This window comes from Thunnus albacares, chromosome 22 (genome assembly GCF_914725855.1).
Source record: "Thunnus albacares chromosome 22, fThuAlb1.1, whole genome shotgun sequence".
Lineage (NCBI taxonomy): Eukaryota > Metazoa > Chordata > Actinopteri > Scombriformes > Scombridae > Thunnus > Thunnus albacares.
The window spans coordinates 26,729,424-26,745,875 of record NC_058127.1 but is presented as its reverse complement, the minus strand read 5'-3'; the positions used below and the strand labels follow the sequence as shown (position 1 = coordinate 26,745,875).

At 40.4% G+C, this 16,452-nt stretch overlaps 1 protein-coding gene across 7 annotated transcripts; it reads right to left on the bottom strand.

The window, feature by feature from the left end:
• Positions 1-42: 42 nt before the first annotated feature.
• Positions 43-12,866, bottom strand: mtmr1a (myotubularin related protein 1a). 7 transcript variants are annotated; one of them, XR_006400195.1, is made up of 20 exons: positions 12,501-12,866; positions 11,139-11,244; positions 11,019-11,042; positions 8,564-8,629; positions 6,706-6,793; positions 6,457-6,551; positions 6,223-6,330; positions 6,004-6,102; positions 5,456-5,539; positions 4,975-5,124; positions 4,460-4,648; positions 4,179-4,364; positions 3,947-4,105; positions 3,810-3,857; positions 3,452-3,544; positions 3,228-3,341; positions 3,104-3,147; positions 2,897-3,029; positions 740-2,026; positions 43-696 (listed from the first exon to the last, which is right to left on the bottom strand). XR_006400195.1 is itself a non-coding variant. In XM_044341834.1 (19 exons), the coding sequence occupies exons 1-19, from the start codon at positions 12,605-12,607 to the stop codon at positions 1,859-1,861; spliced, it is 2,019 nt and encodes a 672-aa protein (XP_044197769.1). In that variant the 5' UTR covers positions 12,608-12,866; the 3' UTR covers positions 43-1,858. The 7 variants fall into 7 exon arrangements, 6 of the variants coding, with proteins under 6 accessions (XP_044197769.1, XP_044197767.1, XP_044197771.1 ...); XM_044341834.1 differs by lacking the exon at positions 8,564-8,629 and adding an exon at positions 9,967-9,990 and having other exon boundaries at positions 43-2,026; XM_044341832.1 differs by having other exon boundaries at positions 43-2,026.
• Between the last annotated feature and the right edge of the window lie 3,586 nt (positions 12,867-16,452).

Sequence of the window (16,452 nt, the reverse complement as noted above, 5' to 3'; positions counted from 1 at the left end):
AAAGAGACTGGACATTTGAATTCTTCCTTTCTTTTTTTTTTATTGTTTACAATGGAATGTCGGAAGTGATTATGGCTCATTAGGAGAAGGGTTGTGATATTCATGTAATTACACAGACATGTTATTAACATAAAAAAGACAAGATATACACATTACATCACATGACAGTATGGGTTATATTACATATGATCTGTAAAAATACACTGATATTATTTTAAAAAAAACACAGGACAGAGCTGTGAGTGGGTAAAATATGAACTGTGATTATTTAAAACAAGTTCTTTATGAGGTTTAACTAATCCTCTGATGTTAGCCTGCTAAAGTTATCCTGTCAATTCTTATCCAGCTAACTTGGTTCATCCAACACATAGGATAGATTTGTTTATCTAAGGTTAAATGAAATTGCAGATTAAGTTGGATTCTTGAAATAAAGGCAATATGAGTAGAGTTGAAACCATAATCAGCGCTAACATTTGGCTCAGTGCTAATTGTACTCATGCTTGGCTAGCATGGCGCCATTTTTACTGAAAGCAAATCACAATTTTTAGATGGTGCATTGCATATAAAGGAATGCAAAGACTCAAATTCTGAAAACACTTTGTGACCATCTAAAAACATCCAGAATAGAAGGATGCAGAGAGACTGGAGGGGGAAAAAAAGATTTTTTTTGGTCAATTCTGAGATCAGTCACTGTTGCTACAGCTAACATCTGTATAGTCAGTGCACTGGCTGTTTGGACAGACTGCGAAATCGCTCCGTCTGTTCAATTTATATGAATAATGCGAGGTAAAAATTTGCTTTGAGTTCGTAATGAATTTGAAGCAGGTCTGCGGGCAGGATTATATGCAAAAAAAGATATGAATGAAGCAGAGGCAATAAGGAATCCTGGAAAATTTCAATAAAAATAACTTAAGCTGAAGCAAAAAAAAAAACACAAAACACATAAAAAACAACAGATGGTACCGGTGACACTGTCCTGCTCTGTACAGATCTTGGTCACAATTCTTAAAAAAAAAAATATTTATATGTAGTTTAGAAAACTGATACCAACTGATAAATCGTTACTGGATTTTTAAACTCTCAAATATCAATATCAGTACTGGCCTCAAAAATACAGTGTGCTGTCAGGCTGTAAAAACATGACAAACAGTCAAACAGGCAGGATGTTCACTACTTACAGTATGAGATGAGCTCTACCTGCCAAAGCTCTAGTTTGGTTTATTAGTGAGAAACACTAGTCAGAAGAGATGTTACTATAGTAACGTGGTTGGCAATCGCAGAACACAAACACACACATGTGGGAGCAGAGACACATGGAAAGACACAAAGTAAAGAAATAACAACAACACCTTTTAGACAAATAAAGGAAAACGTCCATGAGAAAGACATCTGTGTTCAGTCCCAGGCAGCAGTGCTTCAGGTTTGGTCGGTGCTCTTATCTAACAAAGGAGGCAGTGTTTGCAACGAGGGAAGTAGAAGAATCACTGACCACTGAATATTGACAAAAGTAGAGCCCTGAGACAAACGGTATCAGTTCTTCATTCAAAATGAAAACACTTGCAGGTAAAACTGGTGGCACTTCATTCAATTCTTAAACGATTCTGAATGGAATCGAGACCGTAGGAACTGAACTGTTAGATTCCTAAAGCTTCTTTAAATACTTCTTTTTACTTCACAAACATCATTTTACTTTGCAAAAATGTTTTTGCACAAATGTAGGAATGTCTTTCTCTCACATTTTAAACATTTTAGTAATGGGAGTAAAACATGCATAAAACCTTGTGTGAGTGTGTGACAGTGATGTGTAAGTGTGTTTCTGGTGTATGTGTGTGTGTGTGTGTGTGTGTGTATGTGTGTGTCAGACAGCAGTGTGCAGTGGAGTTCCAGTGGTGTGTGTGGGGGAGGGAGAGTGTTCAGAGGAGGAGGACAGGGAATGGGAGGTGGCTTCTCTCTGCAGCTCCTCCACCCTCCTCTGCAGTTCTGCCCTCAGGATCAGCAGGTCCTTCAGAGTCTGATGCACCGGCACCTGAAATACAATCACAAGTGTCTCTTTCCTTAGTTTGGATGATCAGTCAGTCAGAAGAGTTTTTCTTGCTTACATGATGAAGATTACACTGAAAAACTAACATCCAGGTTGTAATTTACCTGACATTATGACATTAAACACTAAGTTGGCTTTGTAAGGGACACTCTGGGAGGGGGGGTATCTGTACAGGTGTTATGTTATGAGAATAACAAGTAGAGAAAAGGTCAGAATATTTGTTAATGATATTTAAGTCATACTTGTACAAGACAAAGGCATAATATTATGATATACAGCTGTAGTTTTACAAAAAAGGGTAAATTATCCTGAGTACAGTTATAATTTCACATAAATATATATATAATGAGTAAAGTCAGTCTTACAATAAAAAGTTGTAATACCTAATAATGATAATCATACGTTATAAATGTTATCAGAAAATATTGTGACTTTTTTCCTTGTATTTTTTTTGTATTTTACAAGAAAGAATGTTGTAAGTAAAGCTCAGTTTATGATAAACAGGCATAATATTTTGAAATAAAGTTGGAATTTTATGAGAAACGACATATAATTATAAGTAAAGTTGTACTTATGTGATAAATATTGTGAGTGAAGTTGTAATCCTTCAAAAATATAGTAATGTTACATAAAAATATTTTTGGGTCAAAGTTTTATAACTTTATTCTTGCAATCTACAGTTTCTTCTTTCCTCGACCGCTGCCTAACACTAGTGACTGATACTCCTCACAGTTTTATGAAGAAAAAATAAGTCAAAGACAATGAAATGTCAGTGACCTGAAATGATTCTGATGATAATCACTGAAATGTAAGAATCTAACTCTACCAATCTACTACACAAATAATCCTCCCCACCTGTGGTCTCATGCGTGGGTTCCAGCGAGCGTAGTAGCTGCTCCACAGCTCCAGATGTCTGGAAGACACCAGCGGATACAGAACGTGGTGCTCATAGTCCACATAGAAGGGGTTGGTGAAGTCCTCGGGTTGGCTGGTAGGGGACAATGTCCAACAGTCAGAAAGAGTCACTCATGGACTGACTGATCAATGAGACAGATAGCTCACCTGTTAATGTAGGACCACAGGGACACAGTGCTGGTCTGAACGTCCTGCAGAGCAAACAGGAAGACTTTAAAACTGACACAACTCATCAGACACACGACCTTGTTACCTGAGGAGTGGTACGCACCTTGGCTGCCCGTTCCTGTTCGCTGTTATAGAGGAATGTACCAAACAGACAGCTGTACAGGTGGTCCAGCACTGTGATGAGGAACAGCTCGTTGAACTCAAAGGCTGCTGGGAACTGCAGTCAGAACAACATGTGTGATTAGTGGAGAGTGGCAGCTTCTACACGTCTACTATTATTAGTTCTTCAGATTTTGATTTTGATCGCGACAGCTGAAGGATCCTGACCTGACGAGTCATCTGCCAGACGCAGTCCATGAACTGGATGAAGAGAGGCGAGCGCTCTGAGTTGGCGTGGTTCTCATCACCGTGACCCACGCGCTACAACACAGAAAACACCTTTACACCATGTGTTTACACTGTAGGTGTGCAGCGGTCTGTCAGTCAGCACAGACAAAGACAAGTAGACATATGCAATGTGTTTTGAGCACAGTGTGTACAGATCTACGTGTTACATTACAGCCACTCTCAGCTGCTTCTCTTAATAACTTTTATTTGTAAGTAAGGAGTCTCTCTAGAGCTTTTAGAAGCCTTTTTTTTACCATGATTGTTAATTAGTTGCACATATTCTCTACTGGTTCCTTACAGCAGCAAATTTGTGTCCAAAACTAATCCACTCCTTCTCCACCAGAACCTGCAAACACACACACACACACAGTACATTATTATGTTGTATAGATGAAGACCAAAGTATATAACTAATGTTGTGATGTAGTGAGTGACCTGGAATCCTTTGCGAGTGCGGTAGTAGCTGTCCAGCATCAGCATGGCCAGAGAGGTGAGCTGTGCCGTTCGGTCCCAGCCGTCACTGCAGTGAACCACCACCGACGTCTTTCCCGACTCCAGTTTATCAGCTATCTTAGCTGCTCCTGCTAGTAACAACTACACACAACAGAGACACATCACATAACAAGACTATTCTTCTTTATTGTGTGTTTTCATGTGTGAGGCTCACCCGTATGTACTCCAGCCAGTGCGTCTGGTCAATATTAGAGTGCCAGTGGACTTCATCTATGGTAGGATAAACCATGTCCTTCATCTTCCTCAGAGACTCCCTCATCACATGGATGTTGGGGATATCCAGGAAGTTCAGCTCCACATTGGGATAGAAACTCTCACTTTCAAACCCTCCGTCCTTTGCCTGTATGAGGTGGATTGAAGAGACGCAACGAAATCAGATTGAAGGTGGAATATCAGGGTGTGCAGACGGGAAGAGAAGTGTAGAGTGTAGAGTACCTTGTTGGTGACTGCTACGCTACTCTGCCGTGCGTCAAAGATGGTGAGCTTATGAGACTGGGCGTTGGCGTCCATGATGATTTGGAGAAAGCGTTCATCCTCTTTACAGCGACGGTCTGATGGGCCGACTAACGGCTGGCTGCAGCGTACGATGGTGGCCTGAGTTTCTGGGTGGATCCAGGATAAGACCTGCAGGGTGAGCAACACTAGTTCAGGATCAGGAGGACTGCCATTGTTGTCAATCCTACAAAAGTCGTCCTGCTGCCTGAAATTAGGGCTGCTTGTAAACGCCAATGATTTCATGGGATTTGTTGATAATAAGAAAACTATAGAATAACACCAGACATGTAGTGTATACAATATACACTGTAAAATGTGTTTTGGTGAGAAAAATGTAAGCTAAGCTAACTGTATTAATTCAAGGTTGGGATTGTTTTGTCAACTGCTGGTTCTAAGGTCCAGAATGATGTGTCAGTCTCAGCTTCAGACATGTGTGTGTGATTCTTCAGACTGACCGGTATGCGGTGCCTGGCTCTGAACACGGCCACTCGTTTGATGTCTTCGTCTGTGATGTTGGTGGGGATGACCAGGATGGAGGGATAGGTGTCACACAGCTCATAGGTGCTATTTATCTTACTGATGGTCCAGCTCTCATTAGGGAGACCCTGACAAACAAACCACCAACCACAAGAACAAAAAAAAAAACATATTTAGTATGATTGAACGATTGCTGCGGTATGTGTAAGATAAAAACACTCACTGCGTATGTCTTTTTAAAAATGTGTTTCATTGTATTTCTAACCAGCCAGTAGAAGGAACATGACATGATGGTAAACACAGGCCCATACGGTTGATACAGTTCCATCATAATACCATGTAATACAGCTACTTATAGTTCTAGGAGGATTGTTTTGTTTTGTCAGTGTGATATGAATCTTAAAGCAGCCTGGCATCTCTTCACTGATTCCGTCACTGCTACTGTCAGTGTGCAGTCACCTGACGTCTGTACTCTGCCATTGGGTCGTACACCTTCCAGCCGTCCACAGGAAACTGCTCCTTGTACTGGTAGGCAAACAGAGGCTGCCAGAGGACGTCACAGGACAGTTATTACAAGTATGTTCACATCCAGTCACCAGAGGAAACTGATTAAAAATCATAATTTCTCAATCTGAATGAATTTAAGAGTTTAAAAATGATACTGAAATCAACTAAAATACAAAATAAAACTGAAACAAACTAAAGGAAAAATGAATATTCTGTTCAGCATATCATCGTCTTCATGGACGCCAGTTGACTGCATTGGATTTTGGATTTTGTCAAGTTTCCATGTCCATCACATGTCCTACAATAACACTACTGGCACTTCTCAATTTGTTGTGCTTGTGCTTGCGTCGATTAAGTTAATGACTGAAAAAAGATATTTACAACGAGACAATTCAGGAGAAAAATATGAAAATGTTCTCGCATGAGGTCCAATGTGTGTTGCATGATGGCTTTGCAGCACAAGATACACAATATAAAAAAGACATTTGAATGAAACTGACCAGGTTGTGGGAGAGAGGGAAGGCATGTTTGGTTAGCACCTCCACTATATCCGGATGACTCTCGTCTGTCTTATAGGCAAACCTCGGACTCCTCATGTCCTGATGCAGGGAGGAGATCACAGATTGGCAGATACTATATCAGTTATTGGATTATATTCAAATTCATAATAATCTATATACATGTACAGTATGCTAAGAGATATTTGGTGTGTGTGGTACCTTGCAGACTAGCTCCAATCCTTTGTTGTTCTCTCCTTGGTTGGGGACGCTGATGGTCTCCAGTCGGCTGATGACTCCCAGGTTCACATCAAGAATGAATGGAGACTCCTGGATGTACACAGACTGAAATGAACACAGCTGCAAGGACAACACACTGAGGAGAAGTAAGATGTGTGATTGTGAATTAAAGGTGAAAAGCTTCCACGTTAAATAATAAATGAGATGTGCGATTACCCTCTCCACGCTGGTGAAGTAGAGCTTGTAGTCTGTGATGGTCAGAGTCCCGTTAACCAGACCACTGAATGGACAGATGTACATCACATCCTTTACTGCACGTCACACACACACACACACACACACAAAGGATAAGGTTTAGAATATTTAGTGTGACATTTTAAATAAAATGTCAAGTTTTAATAATTGATATTGTGAGCTACATAATAAACGTGATAAATATGGACTGAGAAGAGAAGATGGACTTACCTGTAGCCTTGATGCTTTCTCCTGGTAGCAGAGGAACCTGGTTCTGGAACACTTTGACTTGCGCCCCGTATCTCAGAGCTGGAAGGTTCTACACGGAATACAGACCAGTCAGTCAAGCAGCTAGACCCAAATACCCCTCACTGCCAGCTGGAAGTCAGGCTCCAGGAAAAAAAAAGTTAATAAACAGTCTCTCAGCAATTACAAAACAGCAATAATCTCTGAGATGCTGATGGCTATAACCAATAGATTTGAAACTTAATGTGTTTGCTAGAAATGTCTTATGTTGCTCATAATTAGTTATTTAGATTGACATTAATTAAACACTTTATACTCAGCAACTTAGTTTGATTGAGAATATATAAAATGCTAACTAAAGCTAGCCAGCAGCTAAGCTAGCTTGTCCTACTTAGCTACAATAGATGTATGTGATAGGTTTTTGTTTCTTTTATTTAAATTAAAATAGATTTTGGATTTGGCCAACAAAAAGTCTAAAATCATTTCAAAGCTATGATGGTGATACCACAGGGGGCGAATACAGTGAGGCTATTTAGAAATTGTACCTCTGGTGTGGTAATCTAGACCTTTATTTTGAAGGCAACTGTGACTTCCGGTCTTTTTCCCCTCAATGATTCTCGCTAACTTAACTCAGTTTAACCACAGCATAAAACATGCCAGCGTCAGTTCTGCTGGGACTCTGTACAGCAATCCAACAGTAAACCGGCGTCAAGATAGCTTTTATACTTACTGTTATAGTTAGCTAAATAGCTAGCTAGTTAGTTTATCTGCTGGCTAGCTTAACTGTTGGTGAGCTTTAGTTAACATTTTAAGTTGCTGACTGAGTAAACATTGTTTAAATAAATTATGTTAATCTAAATAACTGATGACAGCAGCATTAAACCAGTAAACACATTACAAGCACAAGTAAACACAAGTTGCAAATCTGCTGAGAGCACTGCTGGTATTTCATTGCTGAGAGACTATTTATAGACTGTGTGGGTGAAGGACATGTGGCCCCTCCCGACCTCCAGCCTGCAGTGAGGAGCTTCACCACTGACACCTAACACACTGTTAGTCATGTTGTCTCTGTAGGTCAGCAGCTGCTGCAAACTTAGTCGACAAAGACTGTTAAAACTTGTAGATGAGTTAGCCGGGGGTTGCTAATTGACTCAGTGACATGTTATCTGATGATTTCATAGCTAGCAGACATCTTCACACAAAAATTGACTGATGAAATGAAATGCCAGTAAAAAACAGAAAATGTCTCCATGCCTTTTCAGGTCTGAGGACGAAGAACATTTTGATGTTACTGAGACTTCAACTGACTATTATCATTATCAATTAATCTCTCCGTTATGTTTCTGATTTGATCAGAAAGTAGGGAAAATCAGGGCCCGAGGTGATGTGTTCAAATGTCCAAAACTTGAAGATATTCAGTTGACTATAATAAACAGAGAAAAGCAGCAAATGCTCACACTGGAGAAGCTGCACCCAGTCATTTATTTTTATTGACTTATCTATTATTTCATATTTTCAGTAATGATCAAAATCATTGTTGATTCTGTTTTCTGATCAGTTGTTTAATGGACTTTTCGTTAAACCACCTGAAACGCAGCCAAAGGCAGTGGCAGAGCTTCAGAGGTCTACTTCATTTAGCTGAGTTGTGGATGTTTCATTGAAATCTTAGTTTCCTTCCTACCTTCTTTCTTTGGGGGACGCTAGCACTAAAACAAGAAGAAAGCCGGGACAGGAGAGGAGAGGAGAGAGGGAAGACGAGGACGAGCTGGATGAGGCGTGCAGACCAGGACGGGAGTGAGGAGGAAGTAAAATGGGAGAAAAGGACAGACAAAAAGAGACTTGCCAAAGCATTGGAAGGATGCTCAGAATCACTTTCTCCATGGTAACAAAGCCCTTCATCCTGTGAATCCTGTTGCAGGGGGTGAGCCAGCATGGAGAAAGTGAGAGAAAAGAGAAAAACAGAGAGAGAGAGAGAGAGAGAGAGAGAGAGAGAGAGAGAGAAAATGAATAGATATCTTTCAGCGTGCCGTCAGATGATCGGTGGCTCAGTGGCTGCTGTGCTGACGTTTCAAACAGGTTCAGTCAACCCACATACAGTCTATGGACAAAGGAGAAACTCTTCTTTTTGAATCAATACAGCTGTGAACACAGGTCATGTGACAACTTACACTTTATAGGTGTAACTGCAGCCCAAAGCCTGTTTTTATCCTTCTAGGCATGCCTACAGGATGTGTAAACACTGACAGAGACCTGAAGCTTCTGTTGATGTACACAGTGTAGTGTCAGTCAGTCCACCACTGTTATTATCACTGTCATAACTGCATTAGTGCAGCCATACCAACATATGCACTGCTTCTGCAGAATACCTGAAGCTAAGCAGACGTGGGCTTATTAGTACAGTAGGGGGCAGTCTTCCCTCTCGTTCCTAATAAAATCCCAACCTCCCACTGCAGTGATGGAGACACTGTGCTGCAGGAGACGCCGTCCTTTTGGATGAGACATTACACTGAGGTCCTGACTCACTGTGGTCGTTAAAGATCCCATGGCTCTTATTGCAAAAGATAAGTCCCGCCACAGTCCCGATGTGGAAAAGACACTTTGTAATGTGTCTTTTAAACTGCGTCTCTCTCTCTGTCTCCACGTGTCTCTTCCTGTTTCAAAGCCGCAGATTTTAAACCTGCTTTTCTCAGATGTTAGATTTCAGTCTGCAGTGATAAATCAGGTGATATGTGTATGAATTTCCATTCATCTGTCTCATCTTCACAGGCGTTCTCTTAACTAGAACACCTTAAAATGCATATCGCATGAGCTAAAACTCAGTACGGTCCTTTAGTAAATAACAAGAAACGCAATTCAACTGGTAAGTGTCTAAAAAGGAGCCTCAAATCCTTAGTAAATATGACCCTTAGTCTTGTTCAAATGTCTCTAATAAATATAAGATATTATAAAAATGGCATATGGGTACGTTTTAATTATAGGGCAGATGTCTTACTCAGAGAATGTAGGGGTAAAGAACAAAGAAAAATCATGAAAAAAAAGGTAGAGAGAAAGAAAAAAAAGAAGCAGTGAGGTAGAAGGAGCGGAGATGAATAAGTGCGCTCTGTCTGCAGGTCTGTTGGAGGAAGTATTGCTGGTTTGTGCGTGAAGCAACCTTCAAACATCACTTGACTGATCAAAACCTGTCTGCATTCACTCTCACACACACACCTGCTCACTTCACATGAAATAGCCTGTGTACACTCTTACCCTCTGATTCAGCCTCTTGGACACCTGGGAGGTTAAACACACCGGACATAAACACACAAACACACACACAACATACAGAACACATGACCATGTCAAAGAGGAATATTGTAACCATTGTTGTATTTGGTGACAGGTGGTTGATGCAAACAGATGCGAACGCACAAGACAAGCGACAGCGATAACAGAAGAGCACTGCGACTCCCGATATCAAGCAAACCTGCTACAATATGATACATACACTCAATTCCACTCACCTCCATTGTACAGTATTCAGGTGAACTAACCCTTTAACCAAGGAACTAGGATTTACTATCTACATTCCAAGGTTTCCTGTAGCGTAAATAAAGAGGGCCTCCACTCCATGCACTCAGAACTATCTGATCTGACACCAACAAATCACTGTTGAGAACTAAACGTGGTTCATGATGTGATGAAGCTATGGTTAAGGTCTGGTTAGGTTTGGGCCCAAAAAACATTTGGTTAGATTGATGGTTGGAGACAGGAAGTGAATAGCAATCTTGTGTGTTAAAGTCTGATGTTTTGTTGATCCATGCATCCAAACTGACCTCCTTACGTGGACTTAATCTCTCTATGGTAACATCATCTGGTTTCCTGCTTTGCTCCCGTCATGCTTACTAACAGCCACTAGAGGGCCTCCGTCACTTGAACGCAAACAGTCGTCGTTTCGGTCGTTTTTCTCAGCAGCCTCACTTTGCAGTCGTTTATCAAAACAGCACATCGCATCGGACAGCGGATCAGATACTTAGTGTGAAATATGTGAGATAATCTGTCTGATAAACATCCACATGCTTAGCTTTTAAAAATGAGGTTCAACACATGAGAGAAATCAATCATTATCAGAAGAACGTGTGCCTCGGTTGAGGACAGCTGCGGCTGTAGGAAGCGATGCGCTGACAGGCCGAGGCAGACGAGAAACTGTACAGCAGCTCAATGATAGCTGAACTTAACAATGACAACAGCTGTGACACACACACACGGAAACACACACAAAGCTATGCCCACACACACACACACATATGTGCCAATCCTACCAGAAATTCTGGTCTTCTCCCAGCCTATCAGTCACAAAACACAAGCTGATGAGAAATATTGTCAGGAATGTGATTGTGTTTGTGTGTGTGTGTGTGTGCGTGCGTGTGTGTGTTAGCTACCTTGTTGTCCCTGTTCACAATGTCAGGTGTGACTGATCCTGAGATCTGACTGGAGATGGTGGCTGCTATCAGCTGTTTACACCACTCTACATGAGAACCTGATGGACTGAAGAGAAAGAGAGAACATATTTACTTCAACTATAACAAGATCATTTCTTTCTATCACTATTCAGGTATCGTCTTGACACTTTGCGCATAGATGTTTCATGTTAAAAGCCTTTTAGCAGCATAAGGAGCACAATCTTAAATATTTCCTGGCTTTTAATGTGAAACATCTGCAGAAAGTATTGAGTTTCATTAACAGTAACTTAATGATTGAAAAAAAAAACAGCAAAGTAATAGTAGAAGGAATATTTAATAAAAAACAGTATTTCTGTGTGGAGAAAGTGTGTCAAAAGATATATTTTGGGTAGGGTGTAGGGCTGGGCCATATCTCAAATTAATTCGATTAATTTAAATTTTTGTTTTTGCACATGTGTAAAATGTCTGAATCATGAAATCCAGTTAAAATGCACAAAAAGATACACATACCATTTAATGAAAAGATTTTATGTTTACATAGTGCATATTATTAAATAAATCTACATTTCATCAAATTATAACAGAACGAACGGGGGGGGCCCACAACTCATTTTTGCCCGGGCCCAGGTGATGTATTGATCCGGCCCTGCTTCCAGTTGTGAGATGATGATTTTCCAGATGTTAACGCTAGTTAACGACTTCTACCTTCAGGAAACTGATTTGCCGGACATTGTATTCGTTAAAAAGGCCAAATTAATGACAAAATATGAAGTTAACATGACAGTTGGCGGACAGATCAGATGTCACTGATCTGCGTAACGTTACATTAGCGATAGCGTCGCCTACATAAACGTTACAGCGGTCTCTACGCAGTACTTTAAACTAGGCCTGTTTCACTGAGCTACCACAAGCTATTAGCCGTCTGTTAGCCTACTTGGTACTTCCGTCTAAATATATGCAAGATTGTCTTATCCTTATCCTCGTATAGTATGGTGAATTACGTAGTCTGTACACACCGTTAGCTACTATATGATAGCACAGCTAAAAACGGATGTGAGACGATTATCCTAAACTCCAGTCAAAAATCTTGTAATATGTTTTAGGCTTTGCTTATTGGGAAATACTCTTCAGACAGTTTTTAAAAGCAGATTTTTCGTTAAATAAGCGCAGCTTTATGTGTCGTATCTATGCCGAATTTAAGACATTATCCTCTTCATTCAGAAAACATTTTGTGTAATGTTTCAGGGGGAGTGAAATATAGTGGAAAAGCAAGACAACTGTAAATGGAAAGTTCGGCGTCGAAGTTTGGCTTACTCTCCTATTAATACCGAGCCTCCTCACCTGTCCTGGGTTTCACTAGCGGCTGGCCCGCAGGTCGGCGAGCCCCAGGGCTTTCTGTTCGGCCCTGCTCCGTCCGCCGCCCCGGCGGCTCCGGCCTGTTTCTCCATCTGTCAGAGGACTGTTTACTGTCTGGGTCACTGGGGGCGGACGGTTTCCTCTGCGATTAAGATGCGGATGAAATGAAACCAGTGTCCGCCCTCCGCGCGCGTGTCTGTTTGTCCTGTTGGGGCTCGAGACTGTCAATTAGTAAAATTTGTTTTGTATTTAAAGGCTCTGCCGCTGAGTCTGTGGGTTTCCTCTTATTTCAAAATGTGTGTTTCTTCCTGACTGCCTCTCGCCTGCATCTCTTCCCGCTCTGTAGCTCCGCCTATTGAAGAGATGCGGGGAGAGATGCGGGACGGAGGCAACACTGTGTTGAAGGCCGTTAGAGCAAATATACTCTTAGAAATTTCGTATTTACACTGCATTAAAATGCATGTTAACACATGCAGTCTAGTCGTGTTAACACGCTTTATTTTTATTTGTTAACACAACAAAAATCGACACGTTACCGTGCAGTTTCTAGTTGTAGCCAATGAGGGACCTTGAATCAAAGCAGTCATGCGTGTACTTGAGGAGGGTTTGCGTCAATGATGCTCAACAAAAACGCAAGGGAGTATGTTGTACATGAATTACTGATGTGCAGAAATTATAGACCTGAGCGTCTATGCACGTGTTACGCACGTCCCTCCAACAGGCAGCAATAGTAATAACTCCATTAAATTAAACTCTGGCACAACTCCACGATTTGACATAAAACGGGGAATCAGACAAGGTTGCCATATTTCTCCTTCCCTCTTCCTCCTTGTCGCCCAATCATACTAAAACAAGCAATTTGAAAGGTATTACTACAGCAGAGCAACAAATTGTCATCAGCCAGCTAGCAGATGACACCACTCTTTCTTTTTTTAAAGACTCTGTTCAGATACCTTGTGCTCTAGATATAATTGATGTATTCTCTAAGGCCTCTGGACTATACCTGAATGTAAACAAATGTGAATTATTGGCAGTGAAAGACTCGGTCGCTCAATGTCAAACATTCCTGTCAAAGATACAGCGACATACTTTGGGATCTCTGTCAATAAAAATCAACAAAACTCGAAGTACTTTAAATTTTAGCCCAATCATAGAAAAGGCACAAAGCAAATCAAAAGGAAACCAGTGGCTTCTAAGCGATCTGTCTTTGAAAGGCAGAGCTTTAATAATAAAAGCAGAGGGTATTTCTAGGCTTACCTATGCTGCTCTCTCATTACATATTGATAATAAAACAATCAAAGACATAGACCAGCTACTTTTCAAATTTTTATGGAAAAATAAAACGCATCACCATTCATGTGTATTTGGCTTTCAATTTCAGATTGCAGAATGTTCATTCTGTGGATAGGAAGAATGTCACTGGATATCTGAAATGCTCATTCTGACTAGGAAGAACTGAATTACAGATATCTGTAATACATATACAATCCAGCTATTAAAGTTAAAACAGCCACTTATGCTTCTAAGGATTTTTAGATATCTTAAATTTATTTTTGGCTAGTACAATCAAAATTGTAGATATCTTAAAATACAATTTCTACTAGTTAGAATGTTATTGTGGATATCTTTAATTACCATTCTGACCAATGAGAATACAGTTTTGATTAGGAGAAATGCTATTATGGATATCTAAAATATAATTGTGGATAATCAATGAAACCTTTTTGTTAAAGGTCCTATCTACCCTTCAACAGATGTCCACAACACATTTGTGGATATCCGTCATTACTTTGTTACTAGTCATAATTCTAATTGTAGATATCTGAAATTGCATTTTCACTAGCCATAATATGAATTGTGGATATCTGTAATGACATTTTTACTAAACTACACAATGTATTTTGGATATTCAAAATTACATTATGGATATCTGGAATGTTTTTTTAATTTTGGATATCTGATATTAAAATTATGACTACTAAGAATCAGATTGTAAGTATCTGAAATGGGAGTTTTTCCTAGAAAGAATTGTATTGCAGATATCCAGAATGTTCTTTCTGGATATCAAAAATGTAACTGTGGATATCTGAAGTTGAAAGCCCAATACACATGAATGGCAAAAGTCCTGATATCCTGATATCTGAAATGTTCATGATAATCTCATAGGAATTGAATTACAAATATCTGCAATATATATTCAGTCTAGCTATTAAATGATAAAATGGCTTGCCACAGGATTCAGTATCTTGCCCAAGGACACTTCGACATGCAGGCAGGAGGAGTTGGGAATTGAACCAGTGACCTTCTGATGACCAAGGCTGAAATCTTCAGTCAGACACTGGGGGGGACGATGGGTATGGTGGGGGAGAGGGGGTGAACTGACCCTTTAAAGGACCAGTGTCTATGATTTAAGGCAAGGCAAGGCAAGTTTATTTGTATAGCACATTTCAACAATTCAAAGCGCTTTACATAAAACATAAAGGCATTAAGACAGAATGTAAAAGCAACATAAGTGTTAAATTGGAAATAAAAATAAGCCAAAATAGAATAAGACTGATAAACAGGAGAATAAAAGTTATAGTACAGTGTAAGATATTAATCAAAAGCTTCAAGTTTGGTTTAATGAAAGGGAGCGGCAAACAAATAAGTCTTACTGTCTTAATGTTGCTGTTGAACTTTAGGTCTGAGTCCATGACTACACCAAGATTTATGGCTTGGTTTGTGGTTTTTAACATTATTGATTGAAGCTGAGCGCTGACTTTTAATCGCATTATTGTTGGTTTTGGCGATGATGTCAAAGAAGAAGGACTGAGTTGCATTTCTCCAGTTCCAGATTAAAAATGCAAGGTCTCTCTTTATAAATGTCATAATGAGCGTTAGATTTGTTTTTGACCACCTGCATTCAGCTTTCCAACACTCCCTTTTTTCTATTCTGACCAGCGTGGCATTTCTCCAAGGAGATCTTTTCTTACCAGAAACTTCACCTTAGTGGGTTCAATGGCATCGATAACATTTGTAAGTTTAGAACTGAAATGATATGAAATGATATAAATATGAAATTATAACTGAGACCCAAGTTATAAAACACAAGTTGGGAGGGGTTGACTCGATAAGAACAGCTGCACTGTTATCTTGGTCTCACCAAATCTCAGTTAAAAACATAAAATTGAGATTGTGCTTGACAATTAAATCATCTGACCTTTAGGTCTGACCTTTAATAAAGATAAATTTAGTGTGTTAAAAGCATCATCTGCCCATTTTTTCAGGACAGGCTGTGGCTGACAAGGAATGGATGCTAAATTTGATACATTTGCAGAAACTGTTAGATGTTTCCTGTTCCTTAGCAGATTCTTTTTATATTACCTATCAAGTCGGGAACTGAGCAAGCTATCGGCACACCGGGCCTGGCTTTTCCGGGGAAAAGTCATGAGCGCCATCATCCTTGCAGCCTGGACCCAGCACATATCAGTTAGAGCTTGCTTGTATTTTGTACACTAATAACTCGATGTGGCTGAGCAGACAGAAGATGATTCTGTTGCTGTTATGGAAGGAGGGGTGGGGCCGGGCATTGTAACTGTGACAAATGTGGCAAAACTGGCTGAGGACTTAAAGCCAGTGGTGGAGGTGGGGAACAAAATGGGAGTAGGGCCCAGTAGTAACCAGCTCTGTCATCTGGTCAGTGAACTCCAAGAGGGGGGAGGAGGGAACAAAGTGTGACTGGAGAGGAAGGTGACCTGGATAGGGTTAGGGGGGAAGGTGCAGAAGGTCTGATGTCTTTCATGATTAAAGGTCTGCTCAGGCGGGGCTGAGGCGGCTCTCCTTCAAGGTTTCTGCTGTATTGCGTTATGTCTTCCTCCTGTTTTGATTTCTCTTGTCTCTTGCCCTTGGCAGAGTGAACAGGTGACCCCCCCCCCCCCCCCCCCCCCCGTCCCACATG